The sequence below is a fragment of the Fulmarus glacialis genome, unplaced genomic scaffold (genome assembly GCF_000690835.1).
Source record: "Fulmarus glacialis isolate BGI_N327 unplaced genomic scaffold, ASM69083v1 scaffold3670, whole genome shotgun sequence".
In the NCBI taxonomy this organism is placed as follows: domain Eukaryota; kingdom Metazoa; phylum Chordata; class Aves; order Procellariiformes; family Procellariidae; genus Fulmarus; species Fulmarus glacialis.
In genome coordinates this window covers 52,769-66,260 of record NW_009188201.1, presented here as the reverse complement: position 1 = coordinate 66,260, position 13,492 = coordinate 52,769, and the positions used below count along the sequence as shown (strand labels likewise).

General features: G+C 38.8%; 1 protein-coding gene across 1 annotated transcript in view; it reads right to left on the bottom strand.

Annotated features, from left to right (window-relative positions):
* The window catches only part of KIF21A (kinesin family member 21A), a gene marked incomplete at its 5' end in the record, with an annotated part of 61,729 nt that continues 48,237 nt past the window's right edge, over positions 1 to 13,492 (bottom strand). The window contains 7 exons of the mRNA XM_009577642.1: positions 1 to 1,276; positions 3,328 to 3,527; positions 6,548 to 6,718; positions 9,475 to 9,592; positions 10,638 to 10,802; positions 11,121 to 11,301; positions 13,301 to 13,437. Coding sequence (XP_009575937.1) covers positions 1,183 to 1,276; positions 3,328 to 3,527; positions 6,548 to 6,718; positions 9,475 to 9,592; positions 10,638 to 10,802; positions 11,121 to 11,301; positions 13,301 to 13,437 — 1,066 coding nt within the window. The remainder of the gene's footprint in view (positions 1,277 to 3,327; positions 3,528 to 6,547; positions 6,719 to 9,474; positions 9,593 to 10,637; positions 10,803 to 11,120; positions 11,302 to 13,300; positions 13,438 to 13,492) is intronic.

Below are 13,492 nucleotides of genomic sequence, written 5' to 3'. Positions count from 1 at the left end.
AGTTTACATTCACATCTTTATTTAAGTGTTACCTACATAAGCTACAATTTACAGATTGCTATTTTCTGGAAAAAACAAAACCAAACAACCAAAAAATCCTCAATATCCAAACACTGCATGTGAATCTACATAAATTTTTAAAATTTGCAGAATTTACAAATTAATATTCAGCGCAGTTGGGTAAATTATACATCCTCCCTCAACATCCACACTCTAAGAGCTTTAAAAGTCATACAGGCACAAGATAAGGTATTTTCTTTGTACAACCATCTATTTACATAGCTTTTTCCAATACACGTGGTTCAGTTCTCAAAGTAACTGCCAAGGTTTGCAAAACAGTGTATTTAAAATACATTTAGCAGCATATAAAATTAGATAAAAAGGAAAGACATTTTGCTTTAAAAAAGAAAATGTGAGATGATAGAAACAAATCCATAAGAAAAATAGACTAAGATATATTTCTGTTATGACATTAAGAACACCTAGTCATTACAGAATATAGGCAAAACGCTAATAAAACATACCAATTTATGAGCATTCGAGTTCTAGTCCTGAGCACAGAGTATACATAGCTGCACAACTTTGGTCAACGGGGATTATATGCTAACATTAACACAAATCATATAGCATTCACTGTTAGCAGGATACAGCCATGTCAGATAGATGTGTCATTAACAGCTTCTTCCCATCTTTTATTCACTCCGCTTTCCTAACAACAGTGTAAGTGACCTTTAGAATCTTGAAACAATGCCTGTCATAATCAAAGGGTTATTACTGGGACATCATGATTCCTTTGCTACCCTAAAATGCAAAACAGCTGATCATACTTGTGAGTGAAATACAGCAGAGCACTTTTGTTATATATTCCAGGTTACAATTTTGAGATGGTCATTAGAGAAGACCGATTTCCAGTTAATTTTAACTGCAAGTGTTACATATGCACACAAATCCAGCCATAATATATATAGACATATATATGTGACCATTGAGACACAAGCATGTTACCAAGAGGTTATCTTTTTCTTAAATACAGTACATATTTTAAGGACAGCAGGTCTAAGTAGAAGAGTTCACTCTTATTTTTCAGTTCATTCCAGTCATTGGTGTTTACCTAATAAGCATGCAGCAAACTGCATAGAGTGCACCTCAAATTCATCAATATATTCATTTATCCCCATCATTTCAATTACTGGCAAGATCTTCACTTGCATCTCCTGGATCTGAGCTCTGTCCGTCTATTACATTTCGAGCTTTCCAGATCCTCACAGTCCGGTCACTGAAAAACAAACCAAAGCAGTATTAGAGCTAGGTAATTAAATTGGGGGAGGGAGAGAAACGGGGGCAGAGGGGGGATGAGGAGGGCAGGGAAGCTTTCTTAAAAGCTCAGGTGTCTTATTCAGAAAGACACTGTTGGCAAAATAAGATTTCCTTAATGGATACGCAAGGGTTATTCACCTCCAGGAGGCTTTGTAATCTAAGATGTACAACATTTAAGAATCCCTAACCTTATCACAGCACTGGCTACTACCTTTAACCATCTAGACATATAATCTTTATACTTGCCTAAGGAAAGTAAAATCCTACTCTGCTATTACTTATTTTTTTAAAATACAGCTAATGGTAGACTGACATCAGAGAAGAGCTTCCATCATGTGACTATTCACAAGTCAGCAGACCACAAGCAAACAGCCAGTATACTACAGAATTAGAGAGACAGACTCAATAGGACAAGACTACTTCCTGCCATTAAAAAAGTGTGAAAAGTTATGACTTAAATCAAACAGGACCTGAAACATGCTCTGTTTGCACGAGAGGTGTCAGTCTATAACAAGAAAAGGTAAAAAAAAGCACAGAACCACACGATGATACAAAGTCCTAACTCCACCCCCCCAAAAAAAAAAAAAGAACCAAACCAAAACTCTTTTCCAGGTGCTGGAAAGCATATACCAGTGAGCTGGTGTTCTGAAGTCCAGGAGAGGCAAACTATAATTCTGTACTTTTGGCAACAATCACTATTTACGCAATTTTAAAGTATGTATAAGTAAAGTATCACATGGAATGTGTTACAAAACTCTATTATCATAATGAAAAGTAAAATGAAGAATTAGTCTTGTTAAATAGCAATTTATCCTGTACAAGAGAAGTAGAACTTATGAATTTCTCATAAACATCGAGTTATGTGACTAGCAAACACTGACTCATGTATTCCCTATAACCCTCTCAAAAAAAGCCAGGAGGCAGCAGTCGGGAGAGACTTTGTCACAGTATAGAGGTCTTCTGACTTGAGCCTTCACTTCCCTGTAAATTGTCAGGAATACACCAAGTTCTGTAGACCTTCACCACAATGTTACAGGTGCCAAAAGGCTGGGATTTTCTTTCACTAGTAATAAAGAATAAATTTCAGGTACATGTATGTTCTAAACTTACTCATAATCTTTAGGCAAACAGAGACGTAAGCTTTGACTTCTCTACCCCTATCTATTAATACTTAAACATAAAAATTGGCCACCAAATGTGGAAACTTGGCAACTTTGAAATCCTGCTTCAATTCAGAAAGACCTGGTTTCAATTCAGAAGGCCAAAAGCTTCCGCGATTGGCACCAGAAGATAACATGACAGCTTTCACAGCTCCTGTGCTCAGACTATACCACTAAGCAGGCTCTACTGCCGTCCCCCGCACTTTCTGCAGAATGAGATACTTTTCTTGGCCAAGTCCCCTGAGGTTTCAGGTATTCAGTTTGCTCACTTTTACTGAGGAAGCAAATATTCAAATCAAGGTGTTTAAAGGACAGTAGGAAGGCTTGCAAAATTTCTGCTACACACCAGCACTTAAAAACAAACAAGCAAAAACAAACCAAAAAACAACCACATACCATGGCTTTTAGAAAAATTCCCACAGGTCAGGGGTCAGTCCTAGCAGTAAATAGCTCAACTGTAGAGACAAGCTGGTAAAATTCTCAACTATTGCCAAATTCTCCCTGCCATCCTATAGATCAGCCGTCTCCTAACTTTTTTGATCATGCGCACCTATCACTAAGAAATTTTTGAGCACACATCCCCATGTTATTAATTTATAAATTATATATATGTACTACTGAAGTTCTAATATTTTGTTCCCGTGCCCCGATGGATCACGTTGTGCATCCCCTGGGGTGCATGCACCCCACTTTGAAGATCACTGTAGTCCATTATTAGCATTTAGGGGCATGGACCAGGTCTTCCCATGCTTGCTATGAAGTGACCTACACAAGATCTCCTAAATGCATTTGCATGGACGGAATTCTAGCAGGAGCTATGGAAAAGGAAGATTCACGAAGAAAAACTCACTCTGCTGCTGTGAAAATCTGGCTGGAGTTCGTGCAGATTGCATTTATAGGGCTGTCATGTCCCTTCATCTCTCCAATGGGTGCGAAGGTATCCACATTCCAGAGCTTGAGAGTGCCTCCTCTGCAGCCACTGAGCAGAACCGGAGCGCCAGGTACCAGGCCAAGAGCACACACCCAGTCTTTATGAGCATTAGGAACTTGCTGAAAAAGAGAAGGCAGGCAAGTCTCACAGGGCTGCAAAAAAATTCTAGAGGAATGAGCACAGAAATGGAAAAATCCCAAGTTCTAAGCCCAATTCCTGTCTTGCAATAGATTTGCTACATGATGCTGGGTATACCCCAGCCCTGTGGCTTCTCCTCCTTTAGAGCAAGGAGGGTGCTATCTTCCATGAGGCTACTTCTATACCACGAGTTTGTTTCTCTTTGTGAAATAGTACTGCAAAACAAGAAGAAAATCCAATATGCACAACTGACCTGACGTGGAACAGAAATTAATTTAGGATAATGCTAAATCTGCATACGTTCAAATGCATATTTGAATGCATATTTGAACATATGGTCTCTGTATATGTTTCAAGTCTGACTGTAAAACAGCTATAAAACACATAAAAAGAAAATCCAAAATACTGCTCAAAAAATACACCAGGGAGATAGAAACTGTTTCTATATTTGCCTTCCTCCTTTCTTCTTTTCCCATTACACATTATAAATTGATGTTGTTATGTAGCACTTAACAAAAATACATTAATTCTTTATTGAGGAAGGACACTAGCATTTTACTGCTAATTCAGAAAGCAAAATGCTGCACAGACCAGCTGAGAAAAACATCCACTTGATACCAACACTGGGGAATTAATAGCCCAAGTTTGCTGTCTTTTAAGGGGACCAAGAGTGGCTCTTCTCCAGTTCAGTTTGGTAGGAACTGCTTTGGTTTGCTGCCTTTCTCATGTTATGGAGCACGTTCAGCTTTCTAAGATCATCTTGGCGCTTTATCTATAATATACACTGCTATCAAAACACTGGTGGTCTGGTCCTGCAACACTTCATGAACCTGGGGGGGTTGTTCTTGTAAATCTTAATGTTGTCACAGAAGCGTTTTGTGGCTTGGGTTGAATAGCACCAGGTGAAGGAGATGATGTCTGAATTCTTTTGAATAGCATGTTTGTTAAGTGTTTTTCATCCATTATATAGGACCAACCTTGTTTAACACATGTATGCCAAACCAGCACCTCTGTTGAAATGTTAGCATTTACACTTTAAAGCAGCTCAGCTCTGTTTTCAGGGTAGTGTTTTTTTTCCCTTCACCTAAAACAGTCAAGTGTACACACCAAAAGGAAGTTGCAACAATAGAAATTTTGACTGGAAATGGGGAGGGGGGGAAATTCATACAAGAATAGTTTAAGGATTGCAATGGGTCACCCAGAGCAGCTGTGCAATCTGTGACTTTGGAGATTTTGAAAACTCAGCTAGGCAAGGCCTTGAGTAACCAGACCTAACTACAAAGTTGGCGTTGCTTGGATCAGAGGGCCAACTTTGCACTGTGACCTCCAGTGGGCCCTTTCACCCTGAATTACCCCATGATTACCAAAAGTAACAGCACTTTTCTTCATTCCCTAAAAAGTGAATAAAAGTGAATAAAAATTATTTCTATTGTTTTGGCAAATGCTTTAGTCTCACCTCCTTGAAAAACACACATTTTATAGAAATAAAAAAAAAGAAGGAATCGTGAAATCATTTTTATTAAGTTCTACTTTTAAAACCAACAAACAAACAGGGGAACATGAAGTATAGAAATTATGAAATGCACATATACCAAAAGGAAAATAAGAAAAGGAATACAACTAGTCCACTGTTACATTCTTAGCCCTGCCCCATATTCTTCTGATGTTAAATTAATTGCAATGGCAAAAATGCACATTGCATAATATTTTAATGAGCCTAAAATGCAAGAGTGAAGACACTTCTTACATCTTTAATAAAGTCATCCTGAGAATACAAAATCTTTCCTGTTTCTGCAGTCCTCCTGTTTTTGCTAACAAGCTGCTTAGTACATTTCCCTAGACAGACAGATATGAGGGTAGATGTCCCAATATGGCCAAGTGAAGATTTTCTGTAAGAAGCTGAATTTCTGAATCCTTATTTTAACTGTGAAGTCTTAGTAGTATTCTGAAAAGGAACTGGCACCCAATTGGACAATTTTGAAAGAAGGTCAAGAAAGATTGTATATTTATGGAATACTAAGTATGCCCATATAGAAATTTTCTTCTTAAGGTGACCAGTCCATTATTTTCTCATGTCCCAAAAATTTAATATTCTATTTGTCTCCTTGCTATCAGTCTGCACATTAAGTGCACATAAACGACAATGCTCCTCTCTCAAAAAATTATTAAATGATTGGTATCTAACCAAACCTTTGCAAAAATAGCAGTACCTTTGTTTTTCTGCCTTCCATTTCTCACACAGTCTCAACTTAAATAATTGTATCTCTACCTCAACAACCTCTCATAAGACCTAAAAGAACAGACTGGCTTATAGCAAGTAGCCAAAAATCAGAGTTCTCCATGTCAGACAAATTACAATGAACTTCAAAGTTTCCCTAGATTTGAGGTCCTGTTTGCCCCCTCCCCCCCTTTTTTTTCCCCCAATAAAAACTTACAGCAAATATGTTCTAACAGCAAACAGATTATTATGTGTGTGTTGTATACATTACATAACACATGCATTGTATAAGAAGACGAATGGAGATCTAAGAAGTAAGCTTTTTAGAAAAAAGACTGCGTGGAGCAAGGTAGGTTGTAAACCCTCTTCACAAGAAAATATTCTGCAGCCTGATCTAAAGCATTGTTTGTCATTAATGAGTTCCAGTCCAAAATTTACCAACTTGTCAATGACAGGGATGATCCAAAGGTTCCAATCATAGAGGAGGCAAGTGCTGACTTCATTCTGAAGCAAAAAAAATAAACCCCACATACTCAGAGCTAACGTAGAGGGCTTCATCAGAATTTCCTGATGCTACATACACTGAAAAGAAAAGCAATTGCGTTCCTAGTGTAAAGATCAAGTACATTATTGATTTTCTTCTTAGACAGTGCTCTGTGCCTTTACTATTAAAAACATCAGTATCTAAGTGAATAGTCATTGTATGAGCCTGAATATTTACACAGCCTGAAAACAGTTCTACAGCATGACTGTCACATTAGCCGCATGATTTTTTTCCATTACCTGAAGAAGGTCTTTTTGAGCCAAATCCCATCTCTTAATTCCATTATCTCTGGATCCACTAAACAGGTTGTCTCCCATAATAGCAAGTGCTTCAATGCCATCATAATGAGGAGGTTCAAAATTGTGTGTAGGACTTACGCTTCCAAGAGCCCCTTCAGTCACATCGAACATCTAAAATAAATAAATAAATGATCAAATATGTTAAGCAAAATTATCTGCCATCTAACCAGCTTAGAAGACATTGCAATGACTAACTTCAGAGGAAAAACTTGGAAAGTCTTATTACAGGCCACTGGATCATGATTTTTATTTGACAGAATTTATGTACCAGAACAACTCCTTTCTCCTTTTTTTTTTGCTTCGCTGACTTCAGAGAAGACAGCTCGGGGAAGAAGTGCTACTACCTGGTTATGAAATACACAGTATCTTCACAAGGAAAAGCCTATATGTACACCATGTGGTGGGCTCATAAATGAGTATGGGAAACATGACTCACACTGGGGGAATTGTACAGGCAGCTGCAGGAAGACGCATTAATATATTTTTCTGGACAAGGTGTTTTGGCAAGGGTTACATACCATTACATGCTGATGCTTTCCATGGACTAGACATACCTCTCTTGAAGCCTGTGCTCCAAGAATGGGGTCTTAAAACAGATTCTTCAAGTAAGGCCAATTTAAGGCATAATCAACCCCATCAGCTCTTTGCCCCTAGAGCAGCAGTGTAAGGAAACCTGTTTTATTTTGCCTTGTAGCGAGCCAGAACTCACCCAGTTAGACCGAGCTGAGGAGGCTCAGGAACTTTTTAAACCCCTACCTCTGTTTCACAAGCAAATGTCAGATTTCATCCCCTGTTATTTGCTCTTCATTGACCTTTTAAAATGAATAAGCTTGGCAGTAAAAAAGGGACAGCTTGGTAGTGTAAATGAATACCTTAAGTGAGTTAAAGGTACTTTAAAACTTACCTCATTCAATTAACATGCATCAGTTCCAGCTGTAACAAAAAATTCAATGATACACCAGAAAAATTAGGCGCTTAGACAGAGGTGACTAATATTCCTGGCTCAGTAGACAAGACAGTCGTTTCCTGTGGCAGGGGAAAGCAGTATCTGCGACCAGGCCTACTACCCCCAGGGGACCTACCCATGTGGAGAAGCACTGAGAATTTCCAAACTGCTGCACTGACCATGCACATACAGATCATTTGTACTATCCAAAGCGGCTTGACAATTATGGACGCATTCACCTTGGAGAACACCCACTACTCTGCAGCACATACACACAGCCAAAATATCTCTGGATATTCTAGTGGTGCAAGTCAAGCAGCCTCATAAGGATTTATGTAGCCTGCCTACAGCAAGGGAGCACACAAGAATGGCAGATAAACTTCTCTGACTGTTGACACACTGTTTTCCAAAAGCCCTTCTACCTCCTTGCTTGTCACATGAGCTGGTAGCATGACAAACTTGCATTACATGATCACATCCAGTTGTCCCCACTCAGGTCCTACACTCATTACTGTGCCAGGATGGTAGCTCTTAACTAACCCAATATTCTGAACTGTGCAGAGAAGTAATTATTAGAGTGCCTTTCTCTGTCACCCTACTGTCTAAGAATCCTCTAACCATAGGGACTGCTGATAGGATTCAAATCGATGGCCCAAACCGTCAAACTATGCACCCATCTTCCAGGCAACCTTCTGAGGCTGGCCGAGTGCACAGCCAAGCATCCAAGAATTGCAGAATAACGTCAAAAAGAGAAAACCCAGCTCAGTGAGAATGCTCACTCGAGTTCTGGCTCCTGCTCCACTCCCAGATGTGTTTATACACTTTTTCCATTGTGCGAGAAGTATAAAGACCAAGAACAAAGGGTACCCCCTCACAACAAGCTAGAGTATCTTGCTCATTCTCTCTTTGGCCTCATGAATCACATGTTCTTTGCAGTGTGAGGGTCAGCTTTATGGGGAAGATGATGTATAGTTCCCATAGTCCAGAGGTTTGGGCATACTTCTGAGAAACAAGAGCTTGTGGGTTCAAATACCCTCTGGCTGAGGTGGGCCCAAAAAAGAAAAAAGAAAGAAAAGGGCCCCCCCGCAAAAAAAAAAAAAATTAATTCCCACCCCACCAGATTCCCTATCGTTGAGTGAGTTAATCACAATGCCAAGAAGCAGGACAGTATCGTAACACCACTGGCTATGCTTTGAACACAACTGAGAGCAACCTGTGTGCTGATGAATACACCAAATAGACTGAGCACCTTGGCTGAGATGTGCTGATCTCTCTCTCCTTCCCCGCAAAAAAAAAAAAAATTAATTCCCACCCCACCAGATTCCCTATCGTTGAGTGAGTTAATCACAATGCCAAGAAGCAGGACAGTATCGTAACACCACTGGCTATGCTTTGAACACAACTGAGAGCAACCTGTGTGCTGATGAATACACCAAATAGACTGAGCACCTTGGCTGAGATGTGCTGATCTCTCTCTCCTTCCCCACTCCAGAACTCGGGTAACACTTAAACAAGAGCCTGGGCTAGACCCCAGACTCTCTTCTGTGAGGAGCACACAGAGTGTCTCTGCTGAGGCAATTAGGTCTGCACTCCAAAACAGAGGCACTGACTTAAGATACTTTCAAGAGTTAAATGTTACTTAAGAGTAGGTGTTATGAATATTGCTCCAAGACTTCATACACCTGATGACCACCTTACTGGGGATTAAGAAAAAGGTTAACTATAGACAACCATCCAAATAAAAATAGCACTGAAGTGATAAGTGTTTATTAAGACTGAACATTATTCATAATCTATAACTGATGAAAGAATTTCCATCTTGGCTATCACATTTCAGATATGGAGATGTGAGTCAATTCTGCTGAAGCCTGCATCCCATGCTAATGTAAAGAATTAAAATAAATAAGCAAAAACGGTTTACCTTTATATAATGATCCTTTGAACCAGTGACAATAAGATCTTGTCCATTGGAAATTCGATCTACAGTAAGGCACATAACAGGACCCTGGTGACCAGTTAGCTTTCCTGTAGACTGAAATCTTCAAGAATAAAGAGAAGAAATGAGGATTTGTTATTTTTTCATATTTCCAGTACAATTTATAGCACGGTTTCTGCCAGAATGGATCTTTTATTTTCCCCATGTCTTCACTATTCATCCCCTGGTTACATGTACTCTATCGCTCATATCCATGTGTAAATGTTAAATCTATGTTAAATATAAACAAAAGCTTCTATTTATGTAAAGTAAGAATTAAAAAATTTTAAAGTAAAGACAAATCAGACCCCTCAAAGTATTCTCTATATTTTGAATGCACTCTTTGGGTGTCGTTTCTGTTTGGAAAAGTGCTATTGTAGTGTGGCTATCATAGCCCCATTACATTACATCAGTTGGCTTTCATCATCTCATCAGCAATTACTAGTCAGGATTCATGCATCTGTCACCTTACAAGAGTCTGTTTCATAGTGCCTGTCTTAAACAAAACCTTGTGGTATTCCTTTCAATGTGTTTTGTCCTTTTTCTTTTCCTGTGTGTGTCCTCAAAGGAGGCTTATAAGAAAGATGGGGACAGACTTTTTAGCAGGGCCTGTTGTGTTTTTAAACCAAAAGAGGGTAGATTTAGACTAGATATAAGGAAGAAATTTTTTACGACAAGGGTGGTGAAACACTGGAACAGGTTGCCCAGAGAGGTGGTAGATGCCCCATCCCTGGAAACATTCAAGGTCAGGTTGGACGGGGCTCTGAGCAACCTGATCTAATTGAAGATGTCCCTGCCCATGGTAGGGGGTGTTGGACGAGATGACCTTTAAAGGTCCCTTCCAACCCAAACTATTCTATGATTCTACGATTCTATGATTTTTCCAATCATTTTTACTGAAACAATTCACCATAATCTTAACACACGAGGAGATCACGAGCACCTCCATTATCTCAGTAACTGCCATGGCATGGATGAGTTGATCCATATCTTGACAGTATTTTGTCCAGGTTAGGGGCATTACCATAAACAGGAAACATTTCACTGACTTTGTTTCATATGTACATGTAACCACCTAAAGAACATTCTCTTCTACTGGTGTTCAGTACCTTTTCAGGTCCCACATCCTCACTGAGTTTCCAGCAGCCGCATAGAGGAATGTGCCAGTTGGATTTAGCGCAATCTGATTGATCTGGTTTTCTCCAGCTGGGATAGTGACTGTTCTGTTAGTACTTCCTGAACACACATCACCAGGCATTGCCTGGCCCGAAGACCTGAGTACAGGGAGGAAGGAGGAAAAAAAAACAAACAAAAAAAGAAAACAAATTCCCTTATTATGTATTCATAATAAGCCAATTATGAATACTGAACATTTGATAAACCATTATAGGCATGAATGCAAATTGATTTGTGTTTCCATATATTACCAATGCCCTAAACGGACTTAGCCTGAACACGTAAAGAAAGCCCCCAGCCCCAAACAGTGTACTTAAATTACACTGTGCTGCGCTATTGAATTAAATCTAATTTTTTTTTTAATCTAAAAGTAAGATTCATTTAAACTCTTGGCATTCGAGGTTTAGCATACTTACGTTAATGTCCGAATACACTTAGCAGAATCTCTGATGTCCCACACCTTGATATAGGAGGTTGAGACTGTGAAGACCAGGCTAGTGTAGTTGCAATATTTTATAGAAACAATATTATTTGGATGACCCCCCAGAGACATAATCTCTTGTCCAGTTACCAGATTCCAGACTTTACAGGTACGATCTAAATAAAGACAAGCAAAAAGGGGAAAAAAATTTAAAAAATAAAAAATTTAAACAAACAAACAAAAAAACCACCAAAGAAACACCATGGAAAACATGTTTTTCCAAAACTCAATTAATTTAAAAAAAGTCCATACATCCATTTGCACTCATACATAACCCTCGATTTTGGCAGGCACTTTTAAAGACCTATTTAATTGATCTGTTTTTGTAGAGTACACATGGGCATCATCTACCATCACCAAAACTAAGCAAGATTAATCATTAAATGTTGTGTTGAAGATGTGCATATCAGCTCCCATAGCATTTTAAAAGGATAAAATCTCACGTCAACCCCAAACTGTCAAACAGAGTTTGGAGGCTATAAAGTTTGGTTGATAACAGATCAAGAGAACTACTCAAACTTTAATTCAAGGATTCTTCATCAAGAAGAATAGTTCAGGAGGTGCTTAGAGCCTCAGCATGACAGGACTGACTGCCACAACAAAGTAACAAAGGTGAGAAGTGATCCAAACTATTTGATGCTTTAGGAGCCTCTGAAAATCCCAGCTTTAGTGCTTTAGTCACAGTTTTCATTCAGTAGCAAAGGAATTTAAATACTGCAGCCTTTTGTGTACTGTAAGGCCCAGATGCCTAGGATTTTTCAAGACTTTTGCAACACAAATAGAGTCCACACAGCAAACTCTCCTTGTTGTACCATATCTGTACCACATATATTTTAGAAGTACATTTTTACTGGAATAAGTACTGGGAGGATGAAGAGAAAATGTCATGTGTAGGCAGTGTTTATAAGAGCACGAAGAAGGTAAGTATACCAAGAACTTGTCAGCCACCTTAAAAATCCCAACTATCAAGACCAGAGCCCAATATCCGCAATGCACCTGAAAGCTTATTGTTTTGACTTGGCACTGTCTGCTAGTGTTATGGTTGTCAGTGAGCTGAGGCTTTCTGCTTCAGCAACAATTTCCAAAAGATTTAAGTTTAATTAAACTGCTGTCTACACTCTTGTACTCTTGAGTACAAGTATACTTTGTAAAGTTTTCCCCTCCAGGAAATATACAGGAAAAATATATACAGGAAAAATTCTTCCATAAATATGGGAAGCTAGCATATGACACGAAAGAGCAAATATTTACAACATCTGAAGGACCCCTATGTTAAAAACAAACCAACCCTTTTAAACACAAATCTAGATGTAAAATAAAAAAAAAAATTTAAAAGCCTCTTTTTTTTTTCCCCTCACATAGCCACTAAATTTGAAATCTCAATACAAATTAACCAAGCAACATTTACAGAAGCTAAAAATACGTTCTTTTCTGCGTTTGTATCCACTTGCACAAATGCTAGAATGTTGGCGTAAAACTTATTAGACCAAAAGTTGGCCAATTCACTGTAAGAACGTGTCTTGGTATTTTTAACAGCCAGGTAGTAGAATAGCCACAGAAACCATACCTTTCTTCCAAAACACTATTTCTACCAGCTTGAAGAGTTCATAGAGTGGCTGGCACAACCGCGAAATTATTTTCACCAGCCACAACTCTTACACCTACAAGGGACAGGATGAGGTGCACAGAGGAAGAAGAATATGGCCCTAGCTCTGCTCAGAGAATCAACTATGGCAGGAAGAATCTATTCGAACTCTGTAGGTGGCACAGCCGAAGATGTGCTAATTTCCACCTCTACCCCTGCCCTGAGGCTATTACTTTGCATTGCACATCATGTGTGCACGTTACCATGATTGGTTCCATCATATCACTCAACAAATATTAATGTTATTCTTGAGAGTTACTTTTTCCACTACAAGTACAAAAACAGCCAAATACTATCCATTGGAATTAAAAACCTGTAGATAATTACTGTAAATCCTTCTTCAGCTTATGTTGCAAAATGGATCCTCACAATTTTCCAGTGTGTTTACAGTACTAAGCACAAACTGAGAATTTCACAATACCCCAAGCTGTCAAAGCTTGTCATGCACAGATGCATGAAGCTTGCCTAACCTTTAGATCCAGTGAAGAGAAGATCATCAGTTGCATCAACACAAAGCACAGCCTTGGTATGTCCTTCAGCTGTATAGATACACTGAAGCGGGGATGATCTGATGCATTTTGAAGCAGGGAATGGGTTAATTATCCCCCTAAAGGAAAAAAGAGAATGTGAGTTGGGCATAGTAATAGATACAAATCAAATTA